At 43.8% G+C, this 18,604-nt stretch overlaps 1 protein-coding gene across 1 annotated transcript in view; it reads right to left on the minus strand.

Moving 5' to 3' along the window:
- Positions 1–18,604, minus strand: part of VPS53 (VPS53 subunit of GARP complex) — a 125,588-nt gene that overhangs the window by 69,012 nt on the left and 37,972 nt on the right. Inside the window, exons 7-11 of the mRNA XM_082678510.1 lie at positions 18,432–18,551; positions 7,758–7,836; positions 5,033–5,176; positions 4,061–4,203; positions 28–169 (exon numbers count right to left, since the gene is read on the minus strand). Coding sequence (XP_082534636.1) covers positions 28–169; positions 4,061–4,203; positions 5,033–5,176; positions 7,758–7,836; positions 18,432–18,551 — 628 coding nt within the window. The remainder of the gene's footprint in view (positions 1–27; positions 170–4,060; positions 4,204–5,032; positions 5,177–7,757; positions 7,837–18,431; positions 18,552–18,604) is intronic.

An 18,604-nucleotide genomic window follows, 5' to 3' on the forward strand; every position in this document is an offset into this window, starting at 1 on the left:
GTCCAGTCTCCCTTGGGACCGTCTTACCAGAGTTCCATCTGTCAGGGTACACCCGGAGAAGCGTTTTGCAAGAAACCCCTCAAAGTTAGTCGTTCTCTGAATAGCAAAGAGAAGCAATTTCACTTCAATTTCCTTAGCTCTGGTACGCATGATCTTGGCCAGTTCTGTCCTTCAAATTAAAGATATAGGAATGTTGTCAAACAAACTGATCATTCAAGATAAGACAAAGTAAGTGGCTTTAGCGTATATTATAAAAAAAAAAAGTATGTGGTCATTTCAAAACCTGACATCTATCACTAACTAAGTTTAATGCCCAGGGAATAGAAAAACATATCCTAAGTAACAATTTTAAGATGAAATTATCCACTAGTCAAAAAAAACCTCAAGGATTATGGACATCAATTTGTTTACATGGGTACTACAATTTTTATCTTTAAACTTTTCAATAATTTGTTAATAATATATATGAAGCATTTACTCAGTATTTTATAAAAATGCATATATTCTATAAAATTTCACAAGTCATTAAGTACTGAATTACAAAGCCCTCCCTTTTCCAGAGAGCTCAATAATCACCTCTTCCACCATACAGCAGGAGCCCTGGAAAGAGACGTGAGAGACGGGAATCCCCATGTGAAAAGTGACATGTACATGTCTGGGTGGTTCCTGCCTGTGAAGCTTACGTGACACTCAAGTGTCCCGTCTCGGAATGTTAAGTGGTAAGGGAGCAGTAACACAAGAGTTCTTAGTAAGTACTGAGCTATGGGTCATCTTTCCTCATAAATAAGTGACAAAAACCAAATAAAGAGTCTCTGAATTTATTTAACAATTATGTATCTGTAGGATTTTAGCCAAAATTCGAATAATGAAAGCTTGGCAGCAACACTGCCATTAGCTGACGCAATAGCAGCAGATGTGTTGGCTTTTGGGTACTCCCAGTCTCCTGCGGACTTCATTTTTCACAGAAAATGAATTTTGCAAGTCACTGAACTGGAGGCTAAAGCGAATTATTTATGAATTTCTCAAGGAATTCACTCTTTCTTTGCTAATCAGGACTTAGAAAGTCATAACCACAATCAACCTTGAATCAGTACAAAAAGGTTATCTAAATCCAGTGGCAAATGTGTTTCTGAAAACCACCACCAGAAAGAATGTACAGCAACCTAATGAACCCTAATGTAAACTACAGACTGCTTGGTAATGATGTGTCAGTGTAGGTTCAGTGATTGTAACACAGGGTACACTCTGGTCGGGGATGTTGATAATGGGGGAGGCTATCTGGAGGGATGGGGCAGCAGGGGGTATATGGGAAATCTCTGTATCTTCCTCTCAATTTCGCTGTGAACCTAAATCTACTCTAAAAAAATACAGCCTATTAAAAAAAAAAAACAGGGGCTTCCCTGGTGGCGCAGTGGTTGAGAGTCCGCCTGCCGATGCAGGGGACACAGGTTCGTGCCCCGGTCCGGGGGGATCCCACGTGCCGCGGAGCGGCTGGGCCCGTGAGCCATGGCCGCTGGCCTGAGTGTCCGGAGCCTGTGCTCCGCAACGAGAGAGGCCGCAACAGTGAGAGGCCCGCATACTGCAAAAAAAAAAACAAAAACAAACAAAAAAAAACAAAAAGAAAACAATAGCCAATATCCCTTAAGAAATCCCCACCCCCCCACAATGTGCCCTTAAAGCATACAACTTGACTGTACCTATGATTTTAAGAGAGATGACTACCATGAATTACTCTAAGGTGGTTCAGTTATGCTTAGATATGGGACTTTTTAAAAAATTAACTTGGAGTTGGGACTTCCCTGATGGTCCAGAAGGTAAGACTCAGCGCTCCCAACGCAGGGAGCCCGGGTTCGATCCCTGGTCATGGAACTAGATCCCGCATGCATGTCACAACTAAGAAGTCCGCATGCCACATGCGGCAACTAAGACTTGACGCACCCTAAATAAATATTTTTTAAAAATAAATTAATAAATAAATTAACTTGGGGCTTCCCTGGTGGCGCAGTGGTTAAGAATCCGCCTGCCAATGCAGGGGACACGGGCTGGAGCCCTGGTCCGGGAAGATCCCACATGCTGCGGAGCAACTAAGCCCGTGCGCCACAACTACCGAGCCTGCGCTCTAGAGCCCATGCTCCGCAACAAGAGAAGCCACCGCAATGAGAAGCCCACGCACCACAACAAAGAGTAGCCCCTGCTCGCCGCAACTAGAGAAAGCCCACACGCAGCAATGAAGACCCGACATGGCCAAAAATAAAATAAATAAATTTATAAAAAATAAAAAAATAAATTAAGTAACTTGGAGTTAATGTAATTGTGCACTATTAGAAGGGACTACATAACCAATAAAAGCCCGTTCCCACCACTGTTGTGGTAAAGCTGCAAGGAAAGAATAAAAACTTTTGACTCTAGCTTTGTCAATGGATACGTTGATCTATACTTCTTGGGCTTTAATTCTTTGATATAAAGAGATTATCTGGGACTTAGCTGGTGACGCAGTGGTTAAGAATCCACCTGCCAATGCAGGGGACACGGGTTCGAGCTCTGATCTGGGAAGATCCCACATGCCACAGAGCAACTAAGCCCATGCGCCACAACTACTGAGCCTGCGCTCTAGTGCGCAAGAGCCACAACCAATGAGCCCATGTGCCACAACTACTGAAGCCCACGTGCCTAGAGCCCGTGCTCCACAACAAGAGAAGCCACGGCAATGAGAAGCCCACGCACCGCAACAAAGAGCAGCCCTTGCTCGCCAAAACTAGAGAAAGCCCGTGGGCAACAACCAATGCAACCAAATATAAACAAACAAACAAACAAATAAATTTTTTTTAAAAAAAGAGAGACTATCTGGCCCTGGGCTACACTCACTGAAAGTGAAGACAGGATGAATGACAGAAGGTCTTTAAAATGCTTAGAACACTCAGATGCCAATAATATTAACTATCCAAAGACTATAAACACTGTATTAGGGGTGGGAAATGTTCTCAACAACTATTTCCTGAGTGCCTACTATGTCACTGAAGTAGATATTGCCCCTGTCCCTCTGGAACCACCTACCCAGCAAGTAGAAAAGCAGAACAGGGCTTCCCTGGTGGCACAGTGGTTAAGAATCCACCTGTCAATGCAGGGGACACAGGGTTTGAGCCCTGGTCCGGGAAGATCCCACATGCTGCAGAGCAACTAAGCCCACGCACCACAACTACTGAGCCTGAGCTCTAGAGCCTGCATGCCACAACTACTGAAGCCCATGTGCCTGGAGCCCGTGCTCCACAACAAGAGAAGACACCGCAATGAGAAGCCTATGCACCGCAATGAACAGTAGTCCCCGCTCGACCCAACCAAAGAAAGCCCGTATGTAGCAACGAAGACCCAATGCAGCCATAAATAAATAGATAAATAAATTTATTAAAAAAAAAAGAAAAGCAGAACAATGATGGATGTATTCTCACTGCACATTGATATAGGTGATACAGACACGTGGGAAAATGTGGGGCACTGAACCACTACAGGGAAATCTGGCTGATGAACTTTTAGTTGATTAAGAAGGCAGGCTGTTCAAGGCAAGGGCGAGGCTATAGGAAAGTCCTAGAGCAAAGATAAGAGCAGACATAGCTGCTGTGTTGGGTATATTTTACTCTTAAGGCAAAACAAACACAAATACAAGTGCTCTGGCTACAATCTACTGGCCCAGGGCTTCTCATGTAACCTTTTCCATGTCTCCTTATCAAGTGTTTACCTTGCCTTCACATAATGCCCTCTCCTCTAGGGCTGGAACTCTAAAGTTGGAGAAGGTGGGATATAGCTACAGCTGGAGTTTGGGACTTGGTTTTGGGTATATAAAATCTGACTTTCAAAAGGAAAGGAGTTCTCTGAGGGGAGTCCAGCACAGGTGAAGACATTCTCATTAAAATGATGACTTTCAAACAAACAAACCAAAAAAGGTGGGAGTAGCACCAAATCCACAAGACAACACGGAGCCTGTAGAGACTGGGGGACTGGTTTCAATCAACTGGTTTCAACTGATTCCAATCAACACCAAAACCAGTAGAGAGTTGGCATCTACCTTGTGACGTGGCAAAATTCTACCGCAATCCTCTCCGCCATGTACCACTCTCGCGGGAACATCCGGCCGTATTTCTCCTCGTAGTCCACAAGCTGGCGCTTGATCCAGGCATAGCGCCGGTCAATTTTGTCCAGCCAGGCAACCTTGGGGAGGCAGGGAACAAAATCCACCCCGCTGCTTAGAAGTAGTATTGACAGTTCAAGGAAATAAGCAAAAACATAGAAGAACCAACAAAAACAAAACCAATTTCTCACAGTTTCAGAGTCTAGGCTACTTTTTTTTTTACTTGATCCAGAGGTTCTTAACCTGGGGTCTATGACTGGGCTTCAGGGTTCTACAAACTTCCTGAAACTGTATGCAAAGTTTTATGCATAGGTGCATTTTTGGGGAGAAGATCTGTAGCTCTCATTAATTTCTCCAAAGGGTCAGTGACCCCAAAATGGTTAAGAATTGCTGAACTGTACAGTCAGCGCCTAGGATTCATGGTCCAAAAATCAACATTTTAAGACAGTAACACTAATAAAATATAAATCACAGACTTGAGAGCAATCAATTTTCAATAAAATTCAAACGTAATAGGGCTTCCCTGGTGGCGCAGTGGTTAAGAATCTCCCTGCCAATGCAGGGGACACGGGTTCGATCCCTGGTCCGGGAAGATCCCACATGCCGCGGAGCAACTAAGCCCGTGCGCCACAACTACTAAGCCTGCACTTTAGAGCCTGCGTGCCATAACTACTGAGCCTGCAAGCCACAACTACTGAAGCCCGAGCGCCTAGAGCCTGTGCTCCGCAACAAGAGAAGCCACCGCAGTGAGAAGCCTGCGCACCGCAACGAAGAGTAGCCCCCGATAGCCGCAACTAGAGAAAGCCCACGTGCAACAACAAAGACCCAATGCAGCCAAAAATAAAATAAATTTTAAAATAAACTAATAAATTCAAATGTAACATCTGATCTCCTTTGGTCAATACTTACATCTTGGTTTTCTTGAAAAAGTACTAGATACTCTGACAGATGCTGTTTAATAAACTTTTTGATGATTTCCTGCTTGATTCTGGGGTCCAAAATATTAGCAACCAGACAAGCATCTCGTAGGACATTGCTGGGTCCTCCTGGCCTCTGGAAAAACAAACAACACACACCAGTTCAAAAGCCAGAAATGACCTTTAAATCTTATGGCCTCTGACAGCTGCGGCTTCTTGTTCTACTCATGATGTTATTATTATTTCCACTCCCCTGACACTCATTCTTGTGCTGTGGATGGATATTTTAGTTACTTGTTCCTTGATGAAAGAATCATTAAGCTAGTCTGCAGTAGCCAGTATAAAAGCTACTCCATGAATCAGCAATGAGACATTTTAGAAACAGGGCCAGCAATGATGGTAGAAACTTCTGCGATCTGAACTGAAGTCGCCTTGCTGAAGAGCCTTAGGAATCAGAATGATACCAGTCTCACTCCACACATGCCAATTTCCCCTGATTCTAACCTTGGATTCCTGTTCCTAAGGTGCTATATTTGTGCCAAACAGTGTGCTGGCATTTAAAACCTAAATCCCGGTTCTAAACCACCAGCCTTGTCCCACTGATAGTCAACCATGCAGACAGGTAGCCAAAGGTAAAACATGATGATACTGGCCCCCTGACCTGAAAAAAAACAGTAGAAGTAACTATCAAGGGGCTGTATTGATACATCATGGTGGGAAGGCCTTTGTACTGCTGAAGGCAGCTCAGCCTCGCTGACCCTTTCTTTACAGTAACTCACTGAATGAACATGGCTGGCTGAGTGGGCTATAGCGAAAAGAACACCTGGCATCTGCTCTTGGCTTGGCTAAATAGCCACATGGCTTTGGCACAACTATTGACACTCATCTGAAATATAAGTGAAAAAAATAATGGACTTTAACTAGGTGATGATTAAGGGTCTTCCAAATCTTTATGACTTCTTTTTTTGTCAATTCTGTCCAATTTATCCACCTCAACTGAAGTTCAAGAGTTTCCTAAGTGTTACCTAAGCTGCCCGAGAGCTAAATTGTTAAAATTCTGACTTGCTCCGTGCTGAGTGGCTGTTCTGTCATTCACTGAGCACCCTGACTGCTCAACTCTGGCTTCTAGATGAAAATGTTTGATCTGACAGAGGAGTCACGAAAGCCAAAACCTATGGGCTCATGGGTTCAGATTTTTTCATTTAAAAAGGACCTAACAGGTAACCTTTGGGTAATTAAAAAAAAAAATCTTTATTTCCATTTGTGAAATAGTAATAGTAACACAAGGCCTTTAAGAGAAGTCAATAGTCATTCAGAAGAAAAAAGAAAACTGTTAAAAAAAAGTCACCCAGACAGAGAAAAGGGAAGCAAGCTGTTAAAGAAAACCATTTTTCACCTCATCTGCCTCGTGGAGTCTGAGAAAAAGATATAATGTAGGTCAACATTATTTTTTTCTAAATGATAAAGCTGGGTTTCATCCACATTTTTCTGAAACTTCTTAAAACCAGGGTGAACAGCGGAGTACAGTGTAGTAGGCCCTGGACTAAGAAGAGGCTAGTGTTTGTATTGTGAATACTGTACAACCCCTTGTTACAGGACAGCTTTCCAATATCCACTCTCCACACTTACAGCAAATGAATAAGGAAGATGAAGTCCGCAAAGGAACGTGCTTTACACATAAAATACCTGATTGCTAGAAGTCAGCCAGAATATATGACATTAAAATCAGAGGCAGGTTTCCTGTAGAAGGTAATCTACAAAGCTGGGGCTGCTACCCCCACCTACGTCCTAAGTTTCTTTTATGAGGCGCAAAGAAAAACGATTAAGATATTTCCAGTTATTGAATTATAGAGCAGATCCAGGAAACGTTCCTTGGCTCGGTGAATGAACATATATCCCCCATCTCCACCCACCAAGTGCTGCTTGCCGGCGTGTGCTTTGGGTCACTTCTGCGCTGCACAGTTCTTTCTCCTGAAATAGCTCAAATAATAGAGGGGGAAAAAAGCTTCTGAGAGTTCTTCTCTCCCCAACACATGCAAAGCATTAAGATTATGTCTGCTATAATTTGCAGGATGGAGCTGAAGGCAGTTACCCCGGCAGTTACCCCAGCACGGTGATGGCCAAGTGAGGCAAAGCTTGTTACATGAGAAGTGTAACCAATAGCTCACAAGTGAAATACCGTGGGCTTTGCAGACACAACACAAACAGCTATGCTACCAGTGAGAGCTAAAGGGATTAATCGCAAAGAACAGGATCATTAAAAACCAGCCTCCTAACTGTGTCACTCCAAGAGTTACATAAGCCTGGGGACGTTCCTCCCAGTTGTCTCTTCACCAAACTGAAACCAAAAAGTTATGTAACGATCCTAAAAAACACTGTGGCTTGAAAAAAAATTTATTATTATTATTTTTTTAAAACATAACCATGAGAAAAAGAAGGAATTTACCAGGCAGACATCTTGGGTTTGACACACATTAAATTAAACTGAAACAAATCCTCACTTTTTGATGCTGGGAGGACACAGATGGGGAATCAATTGTTGCTTTGGGATATTTAAAATCAAGGATGGTCTCATTACCCTGAACCTCTAGCCAACAGACGTTATGGCTGCTGGCGAACGCTTTTGGAATGGTAAATGAACAGTAACTACAGTGAGTGTGCCTCAGGCACAAATGGTGATAATATCCAAAGACTGAAGGGAAAATGCAAAACAATACCTTGGTACCCTGGGAAGGAAATGCTTCTTCGAAATCGGCCAGGATTTGCTGTCCTAACTCGGTCTGGGCAGCCTTCACTCTGTAGGGAAAAGAGAACATATCATTGCCTGGTATAAATTTCCAAATGTCCGTAAGTAATTAAGCACAGATCCGTAGGGGTTAGAACTGTTGAAGTCTTTAGGGATCATCCAGGAAGGGGGGAGGGGTGGCTAGATAAGAGAGGTCACACACTAGTTAGCAGCAGGTTTATGACCAGGACGCAGGCATCGGATTCATGCTCACTACGGGTTTTCCACATCCCAAAGTTCTCCTGGGCCACCTCTCACCCGTTGTGAGGTAGTAGATGTTAATCTTTACAAAATGTCATTAGGGGGTAGTTATGCTGCAGGAAAGCGCTATATAATAATGCCCAAATCACATATAAATCCATTTCGGGTTACTGGTATAACTACTCTCCAGCTCCGTGGAGTACAGGATGGGAGGAGGGCTCCACAGTGCTTCAGAGTCGCTGTTTTTTCAACCCGCAAACTAACAGCAGGATCCCAAGTTTCAACAAGAGAACAAAAAGCATGTTTTCTAAAGTAAAAAAGATCCAAATGATAAAATGAACTGCTAATTGAGGGTGAAGGCCACTGAATGAAAATTTAAGTTCTCTCAGAAGACTGTGAGGATGAAAACTGAGTTATCCTGAGCATGAGTTAGAACAGGGAAGTCGGTCCTGAACACGGTGGTTTGTATGGAAGCGAGGGGCTCAAGAAATACTTGTCCGCTGAGAGGAAAGAGGAGGAAGGAGAGCAGCTGGGAGGGGAAAGGAGCTACGGGTCAGCCTCCTGTGAGGAGCTTGTCCTCCACCAGCCCCAGGAGTTGGATGCCTCCCACCAGCCATCCTCAGAGCTGAACGGCCCTGAGCCTGCAGCAAATATTTTATCTTTGCTAAAAGCACCGTAAAATAACGTTCTTCCTTTTTTGGTCTCCACCCTGTTACTTTGGAATTAACGTTATGAAGTTTCTAGAAATAGCGAACAGCTCAAAACCACAATTTCTTTGGCTACTAGGCAGTGCCTGGCGACGTACTCAGATTTTTTTTTTTTAATGAGGGGATAGTCAGGACCCAAAACAGTTTGGTTTTTCTATGGCATAGTTATAATTATGCCTTATTCCAAATACTTTCCAGGGTTTTTCCACCATCTTCAAAACTTTTAAAACCACTCTTATAGGTGGGTTTGCAGCCTCTTTAGTCACCTTCCGAGGGGGTTAGAAATGACAGAGTTAAGGCTATCACCGGAGGAGCCCCCAAGGCAGAATCAGGGCCATCCACCTACAGTTGCCCAGTGGACCACAGGAAACATTCCTTGAGTGTGAGCTCTGACAGGACAGAAGAGAACACGCTTTTGTTAAACCGTTGCCTCCAAGGTCTTATGACTCCACATAACGGGCCAGGCAGACAGACTGCCCTGGTGCCAGGTCACAAGACGGAGCTTCCAGAGCCTCAGGCCCCTCTGTTCCTCCTCTCCCCTTGGCAGCGCACAGAGAGCACAGGTTCCCTCCTAAGCCACAGGATCATTCCTGGAGGGGGAGCTCCAGCCCCGCCAGGGACAGTCACAGTCTTATTCTCAGGGCCCCTGAGCACTTCAGTGGTAAAGATGGTCCCGGCTCTGCCTCTGTCACCCTACCCAGCCCACCATCCCCTAACTCCATATTCTTAACCAGATTTGAAACTGGGGTGCCTGAGGTAACATGGATGGACCTAGAGATGATCACACTAAGTGAAGTAAGTGAGAAGGAGAAAGACAAAAACCATATGCTAACACGTATATGTGGAATCTAAAATGACACAAATGAACTTATCTATGAAACAAAAACAGACTCACAGACATAGAACACAGACTTATGGTTGCCAAGGGGGAGGAAGGGTAGGGGAGGGATGGATTGGGAGTTTGGGATTAGCAGATGCAAACTATTATATTGGGTAAGTTTGTCCACATTTTTCCGTAAGATCTTATGAACTTTTTGGCCAACCCAGTATATAGACTGGATAAACAACAAGGTCCTACTGTATAGCACACAGAACTATATTCAATATCCTGTGATAAACCATAATGGAAAAGAATATGAAAAAGAATGTATATACATGTGTAACTGAATCACTTTACTGTACAGCAAAAATTAACACAACATTGTAAATCAACTATACTTCAATAAAATCCATTAAAAAAAAAAGAGAGATTGGGTGCCTGAAAAGACAACCAAAGCCTATGATAAATACAGAAGTACCAGGCTGTGATTTGCAGACCCCCTTGTCTTCTTCTTCAGTCCATTCCCAAGGTCACCTCTTGAGAAAGTCTAGACTTAGCTGTGCCACTGGTGAGCTACGTGTAATCCTAATTAAGCCATTTCCCCTATGTGGGCCACGACTAAGAATGGCTGTGAAATCAGAGGGTGGGGATGGAGGCCTGGACTAGATGCCTTTCAGTATCCGCTCCGATCCTGACTATTCTACCACACCCGTCTTACAGCACTAGCTGGCAATGGCATCCATCTTTACAGGTGACTGGAAGTCGGATGTTTAATTAATGTTGGAGCAGAATAATAATAATAATAATTATAATAATATGTTTCCAAGCATAGTTCCTGAAGTATCTACCAGTGACTCAGATGAAAGAGAAACCATTTCCCTTACTGACGATAACGATGGTACCTATAAAGCCAAACCCTGATCCGTGTACTTTCAGGGTAAGATGTGAAGAGCAGTCTTTACAATCAGTTGCCTGAGCGGGATCCTAGAAAGACGTCAACATACTTAAAAGAACACAGCTTCGGTCTCACTCCTTTATACTCCTTCCTCTTCCAAAGATGAAAAGTAAGTTCCTACTGGGAAGAGATGCAGCAACAGACTCTGTTAGCGGAGCATATATGTGAGTTCAGCTACCAAGACTTCCTAGTCATCGTTATAAAAATCAATCTACCACTACTAGAGAAGAAAGGAAATAACAATTCCTCCTGGCATCTAAATAAGCCCGGCCTGGTTGGGTGGTGACAACTCAGCGTTGACCACTCTTAGGAGATGAAAGATTCCCTGTGCTGCCCGGAAATGAAGGTGAACCAACTGCCTCCTAGCATCCTCCACGCCCTGTGACCACGGGTTGTTCAAGGGCGCCATTCCCTAAATGTGCTTCATAAGAGGTGGCAGCAGAGGGACAGCAAACTATGAAAACCACTTAGACATTTATGGATAAAATAACCCTGATGCTTCCAATACCTTGTGAATGACAGTCCTAAAGAAAATACCCTCAATGAGTCGCAATAAACTGACCTCTCAACATACGGAGTGCCAGACACAATGGTTAGTCAGTCAGATTAGTCAGACGCTCCATCTCCAAACAGACAGAAATCTCAACCCAGAATCTTAGAGTGACTCAGTGGCATGCTTTGAGATCATCAAGTACAACCCTTATACTTTCTTTTGAAACTTAAGTTCTTTCTGTCATAGTCACACAGCTAACCAGGCCTTTTCTTTCTTTTTTTTTCAAAGTTTATTGAAGTACACTTGATTAGCCAGCCCTTTTCATTCTCCACTTCAGTTTCTTTGATCACTAAGCCATGTGATCCCCTCAACCTGCCAAGTACCTGTCATGTATAAGAGGTTAGAAATAGCCCTGAAAAATATGTTTCAGTTCAACGGTTTCATGGGTTTCAAGAGAATGCAAGAATCTTCCATTCTTCCTCAGGAAATACTGACTGATTACTAGACACATTTGCTTTCATGGATATTCTTAAGCCAGAGGATCTGAAATGTAAAGATGACATTAAAGAAAAAAAATCTTTCCTTCAACGCTACATTAACGTTTAGGCATTTTCCAGAAGGGTAGTTGGAAGAAACAGCTATATTCGAATCAAAGCCTATGAACTTCATATGTCAAATGTACAGGCAAAGATTTCAGAACACAACCCTTTGTATGACTTCCACAGTTTACAGACAGCAAGCTATTAAGTTAGAGAACCTGAAGCAGCGCGCAGGATGTAACTCTCCTGCCTTTTCCCCTCCCCCCAAACAAACAAGCTATTTCTATCATTTCCAGATGGTTCTATTGTCACTATGTAAACATAAGGGAGGAATATTCACCAGAAATGATGCTAAAAATAAGAAGTCTGGACTTTCCTCAAACTTTTAGTACCTCTTGAGAAAGAACTGTAGTCAGACACTGGAAACTCCTTCCCTTCCGTTATTTTTCGTGTTACTTAATAGTATATATTCTCTGTTAATCAACACTTTTTTTTTTTTTTTTTTTTTTGCAAATAGAAGTTGGGAAATGAACTAAAAGAAAAGTAAATCCTCCTGTGTTTGCAGCAACCCTACATGATAATGAATGGCTGGAGCACCAAACTATACTGATAGAATGTTATCTTTTTCCATTTCTAAGGGGAGTGTTATTACAGCAGTGATCACAAAGTTCCTTCAAATTTATAAAACCACTTCTTTGAAAAAAATGTTAAAAGGCAAGGAATCCTAAAAGAGTGCATTCTCTTGTTTGTCCCTATGGTGCTTTTTTATAACTAAAATTCAGTTCTGCCACATTCCTGCCATTCAGCAATGCCCATCTCATGGAACCAATGGGTAACCAACTCTTCCCCACAACTCCTTGACCTCATGGTCACTGTCATGGTATGGTCTTCATCTTTTCTAATCCAGAACATAGCCCCAACCTCCAGTCTCTTGTACCTATAACCCACAAGAGTTTTACAAAATACAAATGAGACCATGCCTCTCCCCGCTTAACATCTTTTATTGTCCACAAGATGAAGAACGGATTCTTTAGCGAGGCATGTAAAATCTGACCCTGCCTACCTAGACAGACTTTCACCCTCCACTGTCTCCCCAAGTACCTTGATGTTCTCTCTCTCTCCTATTTATCCCCCCTCTCTCTTCTTGTCTTGGTGGTAAGATCCTACCCATTCTTTTAAGGTCACGTTAAAATTGAATTTTTCTGTGACCCCTATCCTTGACCCCTGAAGGGTCAGTCTATCAATTCCCTGCTGTGCCTGTACATATACTATATCCATCCTATACTGAAATTTTCTGTTAGTGTCTCTCACAAAAACGGTGAGCGCTTTGAGGGCAGAGAGTATGTGTTTCTTATCTTTGTGCCCTCAGTCCCCCAGCACAGGGCCTGGGATACAAAAGTGTGTGGTAAGTATCTATTAGTGAGTGAAGAGAAGAACAAGTGAACGGGGAAAAAAAGATCAACTCTGGATTATCAGGAGGGTAAGGGGAGGTGATGCTGCCTCTCCTCTCTCCCCCGCATCCACTGAGAGTGAGTCTGCCTTCTCCATCCAAGCTTCCTTCTTTCCTGCAGCTCACAAAGCCCCGTTTGTCTGCTCTCCTGGCTGCCTCACATCCCCAGTGTGACATGGCGATCAGCCAGCTCTGAGTGTGAAGGGTTTAGGAAGGATAAGGGAAAGGGTGGTGATTTCCCGAGTATTCCGCCAAGCTCTGTTCCAACATTCCTTAACAGTTCCTTGGCATTTCACCTCTAAGATGGCACCCTGAGCACGCAGGGCAACCCCTCCCCTTCCTGTCCCAGAAACTGAGAAATAATGAAAAGATTTTTTTTTTTTTTGCGGTACGCGGACCTCTCACTGTTGTGGCCTCTCCCGTTGCGGAGCACAGGCTCCGGACGCGCAGGCTCAGCGGCCATGGCTCACGGGACCAGCCACTCCGCGGCATGTGGGATCCTCCCGGACCGGGGCACGAACCCGTGTCCCCTGCATCGGCAGGCGGACTCTCAACCACTGCGCCACCAGGGAAGCCCAATGAAAAGATTTTAGTAAGAATCCAGAACTGGGCAAGAAAAGGAGTGGTAGACTAGAAACTCTGGTAGGAGAGGATTGAAGAAGGAAACCCCTGCCTAAAACGGCTTCTCAAAGATGAAGGACACGAGGGGAGTGGATACCAGAGCAGGAGGGGGGCCCAGGGAACCGCTGGAGGGATACGCTGGGGTCCTGCAAGAGGAGCCATGAAGCCAGTGCCCAGGTCTCACCCCTGCCTTGAGCGTTCAGCAGAAACGGGTGTGGGTCTGAGAAGCCCAGCAGGGACCAGAGGGCTGACAACATCCAGGCAGATCAGGGAGCCCTCGGGCCCAGAAGATAAGCCACCAGCATATCCCACCTGGCAGTTCCCCCAGCTCCAGCTCCACCTCACCTGAGAAGCACAGTCTGTGGCACACGTAGCCGAGCGGCACATCCCGCCTCCCCCTCACGAGCAGGTGACAGTAAAAGAGCATCTCTGATCAGAATGACAGAGAATCTCACAGCCAAGACTGAGCGATCAGCTAGAAATCACCAAATATTGGCAGAGTACAAACACCAAGAAAGAGAGTCATCGTGCTCAGCAAACTGAAGACCTGACATCAGAGGACAGAGAGATGGAACAGGCGACTCAGAACTTTAAAACGCATAGTTTATACTCCCTGAGAGACTTAATATGCCCATGAGAAAAGAATCAACTAGATACCCTGAAGATTAAAGTTGGATTGTTGAAATGAAAACTCAACAGCTGGGCAAAATAACAGGATGGACAAGATTGAAGAATAAATTAAAACAGGGGGGTTGAGTTGAGGAACTCAGCTTAACACAACAAAAAGATACAAGGTATTTAAAAAAATTAAGAAACAAGGCAGCAGACCTAGAAGTTCCAATATTCATGTACTAGGGATTCCACAAAGAGAGAACACAGAGAACAAAGCATAAAAACTACTCGAAGAAATAAAGGAGAACAATTTCTTGGAATTTAAGGAACTCATGAGTCTTCAGATTAAGAATACAATTAAGGGGGCTTCCCTAGTGGCGCAGTGGTTAAGAATCTGCCTGCCAACGCAGGGGACACGGGTTTGATCCCTGGTCCGTGAAGATCCCACATGCCGCAGAGCAACTAAGCCCATGCACCACAACTACCGAGCCTGTGCTCCAGAGCCCGCGAACCACAACTACTGAGCCTGTGTGCCACAACTACTGAGCCGGCATGCCACAACTACTGAAGCCCACATACTAGAGCCCGTGCTCCGCAACAAGAGAAGCCACCACAGTGAGAAGCCCACGCACCACAATGAAGAGTAGCCCCCGTGCGCCACAACCCGAGAAAGCCCGTGTGCGGAAACAAAGACCCAACACAGCAAAAAATAAATTAATTCATTAAGATACAATATTAAAAAAGAAAAGAATACAATTAAGTACAGAGCAACATGAATGAAAAGAGACCCATGTCCTAGTAAAATTCCTGATTCTCCCATCCCGAAATCTCAAATGCTTCCAGAACAAAATTAATTATTTTATAGATTATTTTATAAAGGAATAAGAATGAGATGGACTTCAGATTTTTAATAGGCACCAGACGATAGATTTGCTTATTCTACACTACAACAGCCACAAGGTAGAAGCAACCCAAGTGTCCATCAACAGATGAATGGACAAACAAAATATAGTCTACATGCACAATAAAATATCCAGCCTTAAAAAGGAATGAAATTCTGATAAATGATATGACACGAATGAACCTGAAAACGTACTAAATGAAATAAGCCAGGCAGAAAAGGACAAATAGTGTATGATTCCAAGTATATGAGGTACCGAGAATAAGCAAATTCATAGATAGAAAATAGAACACAGGTTACCAGAAGCAGGGAAGAGGAGGCAATGAGTGTTATTATTTAATGCATACAAAGTTTCTGTCTGGGGTAATAAAAAAGTTTCGGAAATAGAGTGGTAATGGTTGTACGATACTGTGAATTTATTGATACTTAATGCTACGAAATTGTACATTAAAAGATTATTAAAATGGTAAATTTTATGTAACGTATATTTCAACACAATTTTTAAAAAGGAAAAAAAAATAAGTAGGCAACATGAATAGACCAATTACCATTGAAGAAACTGAAAGGACAAAGATCTGCCTTGAAAACAGGTGACACACCTACATAGTTTTGCAGGCAAGATCTGCCAGATCTGACAAAGGACTAGCATCCAGAATACATAGAGAACTCCTACAAATCAATAAGGAAGGGATAACTAACTCAGTAGACAAACAGACAATGGATATAAACTGGCATTTCACAGAGGAAATGCAAATGGCCTATAATCAAGTGAAAAGAAACTAATCTCACTAGTTAACAGAGATATGAAAATGAAAGGAACTAGGTACCATTTTTCATCCATCAGATAAATGAAAAGGAAAACTGACAATACCAAGTGTTGTTGAGGATATGGGGAAATGGGTACTCACACGCTATGCAGATGGTACTATAAATAAATAAAGCCTCTTTGGAGGGCAAAGGGGCAGCAGTTATTAAAATTTTAAATGCACGTGACCTATCACCCAGAATCTATCCTAGAGAAATACTTGCAGATGTGCAAAAGGGAGTATATTTTTCCAATTAGAAGCAGTCTAGTGATATGAAAATGGTTAAATAATCTGTGGTATGGGACTTCCCTGGTGGTGCAGAGGTTAAGAATCCACCTGCCAGTGCAGGGGACACGGGTTCAAGCCTTGGTCCGGGAAGATCCCACATGCCACGGAGCAATTAAGCCCGTGCGCCACAACTACTGAGCCTGCTCTCTAGAGCCCGCGAGCCACAACTACTGAGCCCATGTGCCACAACTACTAAAGCCCACGTGCCTAGAGCCCGTGCTCCGCAACAAGAGGAGCCACCGCAGTGAGAAGCCCGCGCACTGCAACCAAGAGTAGCCCCCGCTCGCCACAACCAGAGAAAAGCCCGTGCGCAGCAATGAAGACTCAACTCAGCCAAAAATAAATAAATAAAATAAATTTTAAATCTGTGGTATGTTATACTACAGAATTCTATGCATCTGTTAAAAGGAATGAGATAGGTTTGTATACACTGATGTGGAAAAACCTCTAGAATACACTGCTAAGCTAAAAACAAAGAGAAAGTTTCAGAATGAAGCATACAGTATGAGATCATTTATTTAAAACAAAACAAAGCAAAATAAACCCACAATCTAAAACTACAGATTTATTTAAATGCACAGAAAAAAATCTGGAGGATAAGCATTAAATTGATAATAGTAACTACTTCTATGGGTAGCACTGGGGGGTGAGGTATAGTTAAAGAGGACTTAAGTTTCATCTGTATGTTGACTTTTTTCTAATAAAGAAAATGTATACGTGTATTACTTATATAATTAGAAATAAAGTAACTTAGAAAACAACAGGCCTGCAGCCATCAGGCCTCATGAGAAAGCAGAGTTGAAAATGATGGCTCCTGCTGAGTAACGGCCCCTTCGTTTCCTCTTTCTTGCAAAAAAAAGGTTGTGATCCATCAATTTTGACTGTCTCTTAGTATTTTCCCTGCTGCTACTTCTAACAGAAAAGGCATTAAATTCCCCACCCCTATCTTCTTCCAGATCCTCATCTTCCTTCTCTTTAAGCATCTGCCTTTCTTTCTACTGGCTCTGAATCTAGGATTAAAACTCAACAGAATAGGAAGGAAAGAACAAATTTAAAGAGGCTAAGTCATCATTCTGTCACATCTGAAGTTCAAGGGCAGACTGTATTTGCAAAGACTACCACAGTGATCTCTCATCCCACGTGCTCTTCGTTTTTTATTATTATTTAATAATACTTTAAAAAATAATTTATTTAGTTTTGGCTGCATTGGGTCTTCGTTGCTGCAGGCTTTCTCTAGTTACAGTGAGCGGAGGCTACTCTTCGTTGCTGTGCACGGGCTTCTCGTTGCAGTGGCTTCTCTTGTTGCGGAGCATGGGCTCTAGGCACACGGGCTTCAGTAGTTGCAGCACATGGTGTCAGTAGTTGTGGTTCACGGGCTCTAGAGCACAGGCTCAGTAGTCGTGGCGCACGGGCTTAGTTGCTCCACGGCATGTGGGATCTTCCCGGACCAGGGATCGAACCCATGTCCCCTGCATTGGCAGGAGGATTCTTAACCACTGCGCCACCAGGGAAGTCCCCCACGTGCTCTTTATACCAATGGGGCTTTGACACTCCTCCCGTTGGGAGTGGCGGAGGCTATATCCCTTCCTCTTGAATCCTGACAGGCTTGTGACTACAGAAACGACTCTCTGTGGCTTCTAAGACCTGGTTCTCTTGGCATGCTCATTCATGGGCCCCAGCACCACCTCACCATGAGGAAGCCCAAGCAGCCCAGGGAGGACAACCCGGCTGAGCTCGCAGCTGACAGCAAGCACCCATCTGCCAACCATGAGATTAAACCAAGGGATCCTCCAGGCCCCTGTGGAGCCACCCCAGCTGATGCTGCACGGAGCAGAGATGAGCTGTCCCTGCTGGGCCAGGCCACATTACACGAGCGAAATAACTGTTGTCATCAGCCACTAAGTCCTGGGTTTTGTTGGTTTGTTACAAGGAAGCAGACAACTGGAACAGCTTCCCTCACGAACGTGGGCTTGGTTCACTCCAGTGCACCAGGCCAGCAACTATCTAACACAGGTAGTGTTAGAAGACATGGTAAGGAGGTGGTGAGGGGACATAGAGGGGACGTCTGCAACAGGCAGAGTCAGATCAGGTGAGCTCTGAGGCTCCTTCCCACAGGGAGACTGTACAATGAACATCCTGAGCTGAGTGCTTACGCACTTCCCAGCACCACCTTCTCTTAAAAGGGAAGGTCGTTTTCTCCAATGACATTTTACCTTTCAGAAAGCTGCCGGATCTGTGGAATTCCCATATATTTGTGGAAGTGCTCCAGAACATTCATTACGCCCTGAAGAAGATTAGCAACTTCTCCATACTGCCTTCTCCTGGTCATGGCTCTGCAAGGAAATAGGAAGTTGAGGACTCCAGAAAAACACTAAGGACACAAGAT

Source organism: Grampus griseus (assembly GCF_964374135.1).
Source record: "Grampus griseus genome assembly, chromosome: 20".
Taxonomy (NCBI): Eukaryota; Metazoa; Chordata; class Mammalia; order Artiodactyla; family Delphinidae; genus Grampus; species Grampus griseus.